The sequence below is a fragment of the Hemicordylus capensis genome, chromosome 5 (genome assembly GCF_027244095.1).
Source record: "Hemicordylus capensis ecotype Gifberg chromosome 5, rHemCap1.1.pri, whole genome shotgun sequence".
Taxonomy (NCBI): domain Eukaryota; kingdom Metazoa; phylum Chordata; class Lepidosauria; order Squamata; family Cordylidae; genus Hemicordylus; species Hemicordylus capensis.
In genome coordinates this window covers 133654060-133666968 of record NC_069661.1, presented here as the reverse complement: position 1 = coordinate 133666968, position 12909 = coordinate 133654060, and the positions used below count along the sequence as shown (strand labels likewise).

General features: G+C 42.3%; 1 protein-coding gene across 12 annotated transcripts in view; it reads left to right on the top strand.

Moving 5' to 3' along the window:
• The window catches only part of FAM118A (family with sequence similarity 118 member A), a 38630-nt gene that overhangs the window by 15146 nt on the left and 10575 nt on the right, over nt 1-12909 (top strand). For 10 of the 12 annotated variants that reach the window (XR_008308846.1, XM_053257162.1, XM_053257152.1 and 7 more), the window contains exons 2-7: nt 1584-1641; nt 2784-3036; nt 3504-3725; nt 6128-6256; nt 9344-9629; nt 12254-12286. Coding sequence is in view for 11 of the 12 variants with exons in the window: in XM_053257162.1 (XP_053113137.1) it covers nt 1595-1641; nt 2784-3036; nt 3504-3725; nt 6128-6256; nt 9344-9629; nt 12254-12286 (970 nt within the window). In the remaining variant the exon portion in view is untranslated. Of the gene's footprint in view, nt 1-168; nt 193-1382; nt 1406-1583; nt 1642-2783; nt 3037-3503; nt 3726-6127; nt 6257-9343; nt 9630-12253; nt 12287-12909 lie in introns of those variants that run through there. The other 2 variants (XM_053257159.1, XM_053257160.1) reach the window with 2 other exon arrangements.

Genomic DNA, 12909 nt, shown 5'->3' with positions numbered 1-12909 from the left:
CCCTGCTTAGCAAAGGGGACAATTCACGCCTGCTACCACAAGATCAGCTCTCCTCCTCTAAAAGGAAAAAGCATGAGTGAGCAGAGGCAGAAGCAGCTGCCGCCTCCTCTTGCTCACTTGCACTCTCCCTTTGGGTGGTGCACAGTGGGCCCAGTCCTTTCTTGCAGAAGACATCCCTGCCTTTATAGACAAGTGAGCAGCACTTGCCCTCTGGCTTTGAGGGACAGGAGGTGTTGTTGTACACAACACAGAACAGGCAGGGCCAGTCATCCCAGGGATTGCTGCACCTCAGCAGCAGCTAGTCAGTAGTTGATTAGAACAACAACAACAAAATGAATGCTTTTTACAAAGGCAGGTGTCACAAGGGTTGACAGGTCAGCATCCAGGCACCTGGGGAAAATGAGTGATTAGAAAATCTGAGAGAATTTACCTCAAAATTAAATATAAATGTGACTGAACAATCACATAACTAATTACCACAAACCAAGGATCATGAGAAGTATGTCTGGGCTCACAAGGTTTAATGCAAATATTTTATTTATTTACATTTATATCCTGCTCTTCCTCCAAAGAAACCAGAGTGGTGTATATGGTTATATTTATCCTTACAACAACCCTGTGAGTTAGGTTAGTCTGAGAGATGAGTGGCTGGCCCAGGACCTAGTGAGTTTCATGGCTGAATGGGGATTTGAACCCGGGTCTTCCCGGTCCTAGTCCACCACTCCAACCACTATGCCATGCTGAACATGTAGTTTGGCCTTAGGAGTAGCTAGCCAAGACCAAGAGTAGCTATGTGGGATGTATGACAAGTGAGGCCTTGATGAGTTCTTCAGAGTCATTGCTGCCACAGCAGTCTCTTTAAACATGACAGGTTTCCTTCACATCCAGTTCATTGCTCCTGGCTGGGCTTGTTGGAGTCCTGATAGGAGAGAGAGTGTGAGCTAAAAGAGATTGGCTTAGTAGTTGACTGATTCAGCTGGGGGGTTAGCCCACTTAATCAGGACCCATTTTTATCAGTCCAGGATTTTTTTTTGATCAATTAATCACCTCAGTGTTGCAGCCACTCTTGTCTTTAACCACTAGCCTGGTCATCATCAATGACCTTGAATTTAAGTTGAGGTGAGTGGCTGTTGGAGGGGGCTAATTTAAAACAACAACAACTTTTCTTAACCACACTTCTATGAATAGTGGCAGATTCAGCAGTGCTTGAAGCACTGATAACTGTCTTGAGGGGGCTGATCCCTGCCAGCTGCAATTTTTACCTCTAAATTGTTCCAGGAAATGACTCTTGAGAGTCATTTCCTGGCACAATCTAGAGAGCAAAAAAATGTTGACCAGCACAAGCCAGCCACTGGGAATGTTATCAGAGCTTCAAGCACTGTTGAAACCACCACTGTCTGCAGAGGCATGGTGATTTTTTTTTTAAAAAAAGAATTGGTCCTTGCAGTGCCACCAGCAAGAAGAAGCCGCCTGAAGCAGGCCACTTAGAAGTTTTGTGGGTGGATAAGCTTTGGGGGCTTAATTACAAAGCTAACTGAAGCCCACTTTGAAACCTACTGAATATTTTTCATATTATTCCACAGGATTGTGACAGATGGATTCTGCACAAAGAACAACAAACAGAAGTGAACAAAAATCAAGGTGAAAATAAGACTTTTAACTTTGTCGTATGAGGATTATTACTGATGGCAGTTTTAATGAACAGTTTATTGCCCTCTTGTTTATATCTTTACAACTCTTTTGTTGCCATGTTACAGATATTGAGGTTTTGTAGCAGTTTGCTTGGTATCAAAGAAATGAACGTTTTTCAGTTGGTAGGAGGGAAGATGTAGAACTCTGCCAATGCCTTGATATTTTTATCTTGCCTTTCAAGAAATTCAGGGCAGTGTACATGTTCTGATACCATATTTACCTGAATCCAAGATGAGATCATCTCCCCACACCACAACAGTTCTATCCTGTTAAATATAGCAGGGTCTGTTTAGGTAAATAGTTATGAATTCACATACTATTTAAACTCCATCTCTGACCAGCTTCCTGGGACCCAGTTATGCACAATGAGGGGGCACAATAAGGAACAACAGTCTGGAAGCATCCTAAATGATTTACACTAGATATGCTGCTTTGGCTTGCTGTTCACAAGTTAATGAGTGGGGGAGTTAATGGATCCTGTGTCTGTAGCTCAGCTCACACAGTTGGACAGTGCAGCCAGTATTGTGTTTTGGCCCTTCATTGTTGGCTAATTCAAAATATGGCCCCCATTAAAGATAAATTGTTGGGCAGGACATAGAACATCTGCTTCTTTTAATGTCCCTCCACTAGGAATCACAGCTTCTGTGCTAAGAAGGCTTCTACTCTTGCTGCCTTACAAATAAAAGTTCAGTTGGATTTATTGAGGTCATTCACACAATTAAAAACTGTGTTCTACCCAGGTTTGGGAGCTGTGTGAGTTCTCAATTTTTGGTTGTGTGGAAAACCTGGGTAGAAGTGGTTGTGTGGAAGCAAGGCAGGAGGAAAAGCTACCCAGGTTTTCCTCCTACCTTGCTTCCATACAATCACTTCTACCCAGGTTTTCCTCTTTCCACACAACCGAAAACTGGGAGCTCATACAGCTCCCAAACCTGGGTAGAATACACCTTTTGATTGTGTGAATGGCCTCATTTTCTTAGCTGATCAAAAGATTTTTAATTTATTGCTCCGTTAACTGATTAGTAGACTAATGTTAACCATGTAAGTTATGATTCTTCCTCCCAATAGAATTTCTGTTTGACTTTTGGGTCTAGGAAATTTTTAAAAAGCCTTATATGGAAGCAGCCCCGGGATCTCTTGTTGGTAATTGGAACGGGAGTGAGTGCTGCTGTGGCGCCCGGAATTCCGGCCCTTTGCTCCTGGCGGAGCTGCATTGAAGCGGTTATTGAAGCAGCTGACCAGCTGGAAGTGCTGCATCCAGGGGATGTGGCTGAATTCCACAAAAAAGTGACCAAAGATCGAGACTTGCTTGTGGTTGCTCATGACCTAATCCGAAAGATGTCACCGGTGAGCAACAAACATTATTCTTTCTTTGTCAACAAATATATGGCTGTACTTGTTGTATACTTGGATTCTGTTGGGAAGCCCTTCTGTGTTCTGAGACTCAGCATCAGTGTTCTGAGACTCAGGCGCGGAGCCAGCCTAGCGGCGGCCTGTGTCCAACCCCGCTCGGCGGCCCCTTCCGAAATGCCTGTGCGTGTGATGTCATGCGCACGGGGCATGGCTCGGGCTCCATAGGAGCCCAGAGCGAACTCCCCCCTCCCACGCCCGGGCCTCCGAGAGCCCAGGCTAACTTTCTGCCAAGTATTTCAGGCAGCTCCGACTGCCCAATAGAATGTTTTTCCCTTCCTTTTCCTCTCTGGAGGGAGAGAGAGGGGAAAACGTCCTATTAGGCAGCCTCCCCTACTGTGTTATTAAAAGCCTTTGTATACATATTGTCTCCCAGATGATGATGATGTTTGTTTTTCTGGCAGCGCACAGGAGATGCCAAACCTAACTTTTTCCAGGACTGTCTAATGGAGATTTTTGATAACTTAGAAAACCACATCCAGAATCCTGTCATTCTGCAGTCAATCCTCCAACTAATGGAGAGGGGCACTATGGTGCTTACCACAAACTATGACAACTTACTCGAACTCTTTGGTCAGCAACAGGGTAAACCTATGGAATCTCTTGATTTGAAAGATAAAGACAAGGTGAGATAAGAGCAATGAAATGTGGTTTTGGAAGCTCTCATTGTCGGCCTCCACTCAGTCTTTATAGAATGTGAAAAATTTAATCCTAGTAAAAGGGAGTGAATATTTATTTATTATATTTATATCCTGCTCTTCCTCTGAGGAGCTCAGAGCAGTGTACATGCTTATTTTTATCCTCACAACAACCCTGTGAGGTAGGTTATCTTGAGAGACATGATTGGCCCATAGTCACCCAGTGAGTTTCATGGCTGAATGGGGATTCGAACCCGGGACTTCCTGGTCCTAGTCTAACATTCTCACCACTACACTATGCTGATACAGTGTATCAGAAACATCTGTGCAAGGCTTATTGAAATGAAATTGAGAAATCCAGTCCACAATATTTAGGGCTGGTTTTCTTCATTTTCCTCCACCCCCCACCAACACCTTCTTATTTTACATTTTCAACAAACATAACATCTAAAAACAAAAAATTACAATGGAAGTATCAACATTATTAAAAACTAGTCGATGAAGCTTGTCGTTGACTGGGCAATGTCATTTTGCATAGATTACACGGTTAGAAAGGTTCAATAAATGAAATCCAGGAGGGTCTCTAATATTGCAGGGGCAACATTTGCGGAAATCATGATGTTGGAGTGCTTGACCTAACCCCCAAATCAGGGTTAAGTCCCTTAGCTAATCAATCAACTCTTGCAGTAAGAGTGGATGGAGCAGCCTGAATGGGGAGAGTGGCTATTTAAACTTTAAACCTCCCCACACACTGTCTGAAAAACACGGGAGCTGTAAAGTTTAAATAGCCATGCTTCTCAGCTGATGCACATGGAGGTTTAAAGAAGTAGTGCTAGAAGCGAGAGTGGATGGAGCAGCCTGTCTCTCTGGTGCCGCTTTTTTGGATCTTCCTGGGCATCAGCTGAGAAGCAGGGAGAGTGGCTGTTTTATTTAAACTGCATACCAATTTAGTTAAGGGATGCAGAAAACTTCAAATAATCAAAAACACTCCTGTATTAACTGGTATACAGGGAGGTGGCCCACCAATGGGTGAAACTGCTATTCAAGTGCCACCTGTATATTTTATTTATTTATTTGGTGAGACCCGCCGTAAGGGGGTTTGCGGGGAGAGTGGACTTAGCCCGCTCTCCCTGTAGATGATCAAGGCTGCAGCCCTGGGCGGCCGGATTGGCCGCCCACATGACTGCTGGCTCAGTCATGGAGCTGGTGGGGGCTGCGGGGCCTCTGGAAGTCCCAGGATGCCATGCGTGAGCGTGCGGGGCATGCTGGAGAGACACCCGAGCGGCTCCTTGCAGCCTCCCAGCGGGGGTCTCCTCGTGTGTTGGCATGGAGCCGCTGTGCGGCAATACACGATTGGAGAACCCGGGTTAGCGGAGCACTCTTTCTGCTAACTTGGGCTAAGGGAAGGGGTTACTCGCTTGGGGGAAACCGGGCTTGCCTGCGAGCCCGGTGGTTCCCACAGTCTGTGGAAAGTGGTCTAAGCTCCCTTAGCCAGATTTCCACTGATTGTGAGAATCGCCTCTATATGTCATAGAGGATTTTTAAATTATTAATGAGCTTGTAAAAGGGAGGCAAAATAACACTTTGAAATTTGTAGGATTTCAACTTCAAACACTATCCATTTTATTGGATAATGACCATGTATGGTTTTTAGTAAACTTGAATCTGAGAAAGATCATCTTCTTATTGTTTTGGAATTATTGATCTGATAATTGAGTGTTAAAAATCTGTTCAAAATAATATTTCAAATATGATTATGTCCAGAATTTCTTCTAAAAATACAAAAAAAAGTGTAAAAGATTTTTACTGACTTGTGTTAAGATTTTAAATGTGATTTTAAATGAAATTTTATTGCATTTTAACTTTTGCAAACCGCTTTGGGATGCCTTATGAAAGGTGGTATAAAAATTGAACAATAAATAAATTAGCATATTTTAGTGTAAAAAGTAGTAGATTCAGCTAATTTCAGTGGCAGGATTGTGTATGCAAAATTTGGTATCTGAAGGTCATTGGGAAATATGGCTTTATCTCACACAATCCAACCAACCAACTGATTCTTCAAAATATAGAATAGTTGTCTCCTATAATTAAATAATATCAATATAGATCCCTCACATTACAAAACAATACCTTAATGAATACAGTCAATCATATTTTAACATATAGTTTATTCATATTTTAATATTATATAGTTTTAAACTATTCTAGAATAAAAATTATGTTCAGTCTTTCTGGTCTAGTATAATATATCTTACAACTATCTATGTAATTCAGAAATGGCATCCAGTGTTACTTACACACACAAATTGTTTGGATGCATTAAGGCTTTGATTTGAGTGAATAATTTATCTTGAATAAATCCCTATTAATGCACTGTTCAACTTCTTCAGGTTCTCCAGTGGGCAAAAGGCCACAAAAGGTATGGAGTTCTTCATATTCATGGTTTGTACACAGATCCCTGTGGAATGGTGTTGGATCCTTCAGGATATAAAGATGTTACTCAAGACCCTGAAGTGATGGTATGTGCACAATGAAACCAATGTGTCTTTTATTTCAAGCCATATATATAGCCTTTATGCCAGCAATACCTCAGAAGCATGGAGTAAGGCTCAGATATCACAGGTTGATTACACTTAAATATGGAGAATGGTTGGAAGGATGTTCCACAGACAGGCAACTATATAATCAAAGTTGCACCATGGTGGCTTGTTTGTAGCTCTGTCCACACTGTGATTGATGTGGTAAGCATATGCAGTGTGGACAGAGTTTTGTGGTAAATGTGAGAGGAACTAGCTTTCTCTGTCCTCCAATTTGACAATAAGCCCTGTCTCTAAGTATATAAAACACATCTCCTAGTAAGTCTGTGTGTTATGGGGAGAGTTTAAAAACTAAATGTACTTTATTTCTAATCTTCCAACTCTTGGTACCATTTCCAATATGGAACTATACACATAGGAGTGTATAGGAACAGTGCACTGATCTCTTTATGGTACAAACTTTCTTTGGTGTTCGGTTAGAATGTATTTATTTTGTAAACTTGTATTCTAGTCTTTCTCCATGAAATTCAGACCATTATACATGGTTATTAGGGCTGTACTTCAGAGTGTCTGGAGCTGCATCAGCCCTTTGGAGCCCAGTGATGACTCAAAGGGACAGCAGGCACTCCTCGCCAAAATATTTCCCACTCTCCCTTTTACTCCACCAGATTGGAACTGTACAGCAAAGTGTCACACATCATATATTATGGGCCTATAGCTTGAATTGATTATTTTAAAGGTCTCCATTGTGTTAAGAAGCCTCATACACTCACTCCTTTATCCCAAACAAGCAGCAGAAGCCAGTGCAGCCAAATAGACTTCTCCAGCCTTCCAGGAGAACCCCTTAGCCAACCCCTTAGCTTTCTTCCTGGCCGGGAACTGGGCTGGTTGAGACCATGCGTAGGATTGGGGGTGCCTCAGGTAAAGCCTGGCTTTTGTACGCCCTTTGCCTGTGCAGGGGCCCCTGCCCCCTTCACCTGCACAGGTGGGCACCTTCTGGGGGTGGATGGTCCCCGTCACCCACCTTGCCACCTTCGCCTGCTGCAGTGCTTTCTAAGGATGTCACTGTGTGATGCAGCAACATTGTTGTAATGCACTGTGGCAGGTGGGCAGTGAGGAGAGTGGGCAGGTGGTCCTTGTCAGCCACCAACCTCTCGCTCTCCTTTCTGCCTCCACCTGCTGCTGCCAATTCATCTGCAATGCGTGGAGATGGCTGTTCTGGGAACAGTCATGGACATGCAGTTCCAAAGGGTCAGTGCATATTATTGGATGCTCCAAAGCACAATCCTAATAATTATAATAGTAATAATAATAAAAAATAAACTGTATTTGTTGGCAGCTCCATAATAAATTGTTCTCTGGGCATTAAAGCATCCAATAAAAATTGCCCCCACCCCAATTAAAAAACTTGTTTTTAAAAAATCAATTTTTAAAAGCCTGAGTGAACAGAAAGGTCTTCACTTGGCATACAAAGAACAAAGTGATGATGCCAGGCGAACCTCACTGGGGAGGCTGTTCCATAGACAGGGTGCAACCACCGAAAAGGACCTCTCCCTAGTAGCCACCTGCCTCAGCTCGTTGTCCATGTTATCTTCATATAATATATAACTAGCTGGTCCAGGCACAGAGCATCTGTGCCTCTAGTTTGCCTCAGCCGTGATCTCTCCCCCCTGCCTGTCCGCCAGTGCTTATTTTCTGGCCCGCCACCACATGTCCTCTTATCGGCCGGCCAGCTGGCCCGGTGCCTCCTCTGGCCTGCTTCCTCCCAGCAGCCAGGCAGCCAGCCAGCCTGCCACTTACTCCGGCCCGCCGCCGCGCTTGCTCCCCGTGGCCAGCCGGCCCGCTTCCTCTGGCCCACCACTGTGCTTCTTCGTGGCAGCCGCTCTGCTGGCTTGCCTTCTGGTCACGGCCTGTGGCATGTCCACCAGTCGTGGCTGGCTGCCCACCACCGCCTTCTTTGGCTGGCTGGTCATATTTTTTTCTCTAGCCCATCCCATGGCTATCTGGCAGCCACGCATGGGATTAGCCATGGGGGTACGTCTTAGAGAAATAAATATAAAGAAGAAGATATTTAGCCATTATTGAGATAATATATTATTTGGATAATATGTAATAGTTATGCATGTTATCTTCAGAACAGTGTTATCAAGGTAGGTCAGCCTAGATAACAGTGATTTCCCCACTCCGTAAGCTTTTTGGCTGGGGAGGGATTTGAACTCTATGGCCCAAATCTAGTCCTCTATCCATCACTCCGCATTTTATTTATTTATTTATTTATTTATTACAAAAACATGCAAAGCAAGACAGCATTAAAATTACATTCTAAATTAAAAACTAAAGTAACTAACAAAAAAGAAAAAACCAAATAGGTTTTTGGTGCTGATGAAATGCTAGTGAAGTGGATGTGGGAAGAATCCAAGCAATGTCTTGGTCAGAAGATCTAACAATGTATCTCTAATATATGCACATATATACAGTAGGCAAACAACATCTTATCATGCTATCATATTGCATGGACATTAAAATGCAAAGGGAATATCGGTCCCAGCCTTGCACGTAAGTCCATAAAGGTTACTAACCTGCAAAAAATATTACTAGCCTACTGTAACTTTACCATCCTTAGAATCCTCTGCCTTTAAGTCTGAAAACTCCCTACCTGGTAATCTAGAGGCAATTCTGACTTGCCACAGGCAACCAGGAAAATGGCTATTAGCAAACTTGGACTGTATGTATGTATGTGTGTATTTATCATTATTTTACATTTATATCCCGCTCTTCCTCTAAGGAGCCCAGAGCGGTGTACTACATACTTGAGTTTCTCCTCACAACAACCCTGTGAAGTAGGTTAGACTGAGAGAGATGTGACTGGCCCAGAGTCACCCAGCTAGTATCATGGCTGAATGGGGATTTGAACTCGGGTCTCCGCAGTCCTAGTCCAGCACTCTAACCACTACACCACGCTGGCTTCAGTATAAGAACTAACATGTTTCTGTTATCTGGATTACCTAATGTTGATGACTAGTATGAATGTATGTATTCAACTATTTGTGAACCAATTGTTCTTTATAGGAGGTACTGCAGAACCTGTACCGGACAAAATCATTTTTGTTTGTGGGTTGCGGAGAGACTCTTCGTGATCAGATATTTCAGGCCCTCTTTCTATACACCGTTAAAAACAAAGTGGATCTAGAACATTACATGTTGGTGCTTAAAGAAAATGAAGACCAGTTTTTTAAACTCCAGGCAGATATGCTTCTACATGGTATAAAAGTAGTATCCTATGGGAACAGCTTTGAAAGTTTTCCAGAATACGTTCAAGATCTTGCTACTCAGATCTGCAAACAGAGGAGTCCAGGTAAAAAAGTATAAGTGCCCATACCATTTTTTTTCCTGTGGTCAATATAATTATGGTTCTTGTTTTCAGTTCGTTAGGGAATGAAGGACATGATCCAAATTATATCTGTGATACCATATGTGCAAGGTCATGGTTTCATGGATGATGATGATGATGATGAGGATGATGATTAATTTACACAGTCAGACAGGTGTTGTGTAAAATAATAATAATAATAATTAATAAATAAATAAAAACCATGATCTTGCACATATGATATCACAGATATAATTTGGATCATGTCCTTCATTGGATCATGCCTTTCATTATTATATTATAATAATAATAATTTGATATCTATATCGCCTTCCAAAAATGGCTCAGGGTGGTTTACACAGAGAAATAATTAATAAATAAGATGGCTCCCTGTCCCCAAAGGGCTCACATTCTAAAAAGAAACACAAGATAGACACCAGCAACAGTCACTGGAGGTACTGTGCTGGGGGTGGATAGGGCCAGTTACTCTCCCCCTGCTAAATAAAGAGAATCACCACGGTAAAAGGTGCCTCTTTGCCCAGTTAGCAGGGGTTTTGTTTTCACTGTGAATTTATCTGCAATAACAGATCCCTTGGTTCTGTGCTACCAGTCACTAATGGATAGTTTGTTCTTTAGCAACCTGATCTTGAGTAGTCATGTTGGAAAGCACAATGGTGAGCCTGGTATATAGACAATTATTGCTGTGTTGGACTGGGAGAATAAAGCATATAGCAAAATGTATCTTAATGAATCGGCACCCTATAACCAGTATTAGTTAGCAATACTCATCTCAAGGGGACCTACATACAGTCTATCTTTCATTGATGATGATGTGACAGAGGTTTCCATGATGAACCTCTTAAGGATGGAGAAGTGGAAGAAAAAAATCATGATCCAAACTGCATTATGCATATGCATCACTTAGGAAGATGTATATGGCTGTTCTGATACACGTGCATTGGTAGCAACTCTTGTGGTAAACTATCTCCTGGTCAATACCAGCTCTGTGCCTGCTGCTTCCTTATGACTCCCTGGCTGATGAAGTCCACAACACTCCCATTGCCTAAGGCCCAGTCACAATCTTGAGATTATTGTGGATTACCCCACCTGCATATCAGTCTCAGAATGGAGCCAATGGGATGGCTTTATAGGCCAACCAGCCCTGAACCAGTGCTGTTACTTGCTCCTTTCCATGCCTTTCCTTACAGCTAAGCTGAGGGGATTTCCAGGAATTCCCAACCTGTTAGACATAGATTTCTGCACAGCTATAATAGCAATAGCAATAGCACTTACATTTATATACCGCTTTATAGCCGGAGCTCTCTAAGCGGTTTACAATGATTTAGCATATTGCCCCCAACATTCTGGGTACTCATTATACCGACCTCGGAAGGATGGAAGGCTGAGTCAACCCTGAGCCCCTGGTCAGGATCGAACTTGTAACCTTCTGGTTACAGGGCAGCAGTTTTACCACTGGGCCACCAGGGGCTCATACTTACTTCAGGTGGCTTTTCAACCTAATCTCTCCTCTGTAATGTCAAGCTCACTGTGCAGTGGGGGTGGGGGGGACAAACAAACCCTCAAACAAGATTTATTCAGGAAAACAGCAGCACCTAGAAAGAAAAATGAAACGGCAATCTAATGATCTGATCCAGCAAAGACATTAAATGTGACAAGAAATGTCTTCCTTAGACTTACAAAGAATCTACGTATCGCCCTAGACTGGTCTTGGGGGCCAAAGTCCAATTTTTGTCTTAGCTGACAGAGACTGTCATCAAAACATATCTTTGAAGCAAGTCAGTAAAGACAAATATAAAGATCTGACCTTCTACTATTTTTTCTTCTGTTGGTTAAGGAAGCTGACCCCTTCCTTAGCATGATTCAATCTCTTGGTCTCAAATCTCCGGAGATAGGGCTGCTCTCTGGGCAGATAGGGAGTCTCCAGCTACATGGAATTTTTTTGTCTGAAGAATCCTGTGTAACTCAAAAGCTTGCATACCACTGCATTAAGATAATTCAGAATTAATATAGCTACTTGTTCATCTTTTGTGTACAGAGTGCCAGCATTAATATACAAAAGTGAGGCAAACCAAAAAATATTTAGTTGCATGATCACTTAAGCTCATTTAAGCCCTCGTATTGTCCCTTTGCTTATGCTGTTGTGTTTTAGCAAGTTTCAAATAGAGCACAAAATCTAGATATTTGGCTTAATTTCAAGCACATTTCCGACTTCCAATAAGCATTCCTTTGTTCATGTCAGAACAACAAAGCAGGCCACTGCATCATAGGAAATGTTACTAATGATATACAGCTCTGATGAAATTAAGGGAGCTGCTTAGACCAGCAAAAATGGAACTTAGATGTAAATCTTTGTTTTACCATTTGCTTTCATTCAGTGGATAAACCCACTGCCTTGTAAAACATATGATTACTGCAAGTAGCAAGTGTAGAGTAACATGTGAACAAGCCATTAGATCTAGATGGCTCTGTAAGATGCATTAGAAGTCTTTCACTTAACTCAATTAGCAGTTTTGAAAAGCTAATGTATGGTATGTCTGAAACCAAATCCAATCTAGTTTGGTCCATGACAATTTTCATTCTTTCTCCAGATACAGATCAAGTGGACAGCACAACATTTCTGGGTTAAGTATATTTTATTTGTATGTTCAGAACATTAAATGGGTGCAGAGTCTCAGGACGAATTGGACACCACGATTTTAAACTCGGAGAGACTTCCTCCAAAACTTGTCTTCAGGCTGAATATTAAGCAAAGTGGGTAGCCATGATGGAAAAGCTCCAAAGTCTGCAGTTTTTAACAGTCTTAAGATGGAGTGTAGGAAGTTTGTGTAGCCTTAATTAGATCAGTCTCCATTAGTTGCAAAGCAAATTTCAGTCTGCACTGAGAGCTTCTAGGATGAAGAAACAAAAATGGCTGTTTTTGACATATAAAGTATGAGTTACTTGGAGCTGTCTCTGGGACAAAGCAGAACATGAGAGGACCTGTGAGTTCACAAGCAAAGTAAAAGAATAGTTGTATGACCATGACACTCATATGGATTCCAGAAGTAAAGTTGAAGCTATTGATGTAGCATTCTTCCATCAATGGTAGCAGGATACCACTGAATGAACTGAGTTCAGCCATTTGCCAAAAGACGAGGCAGACAGAACATCTGTAGGATTTGTGCCAGTTCTTAGTGCTCCAGATCATGAGATTAGCACACTAAACCTCCAAGATTAACTTCTTCCTACACCCAGGCCATTTCAG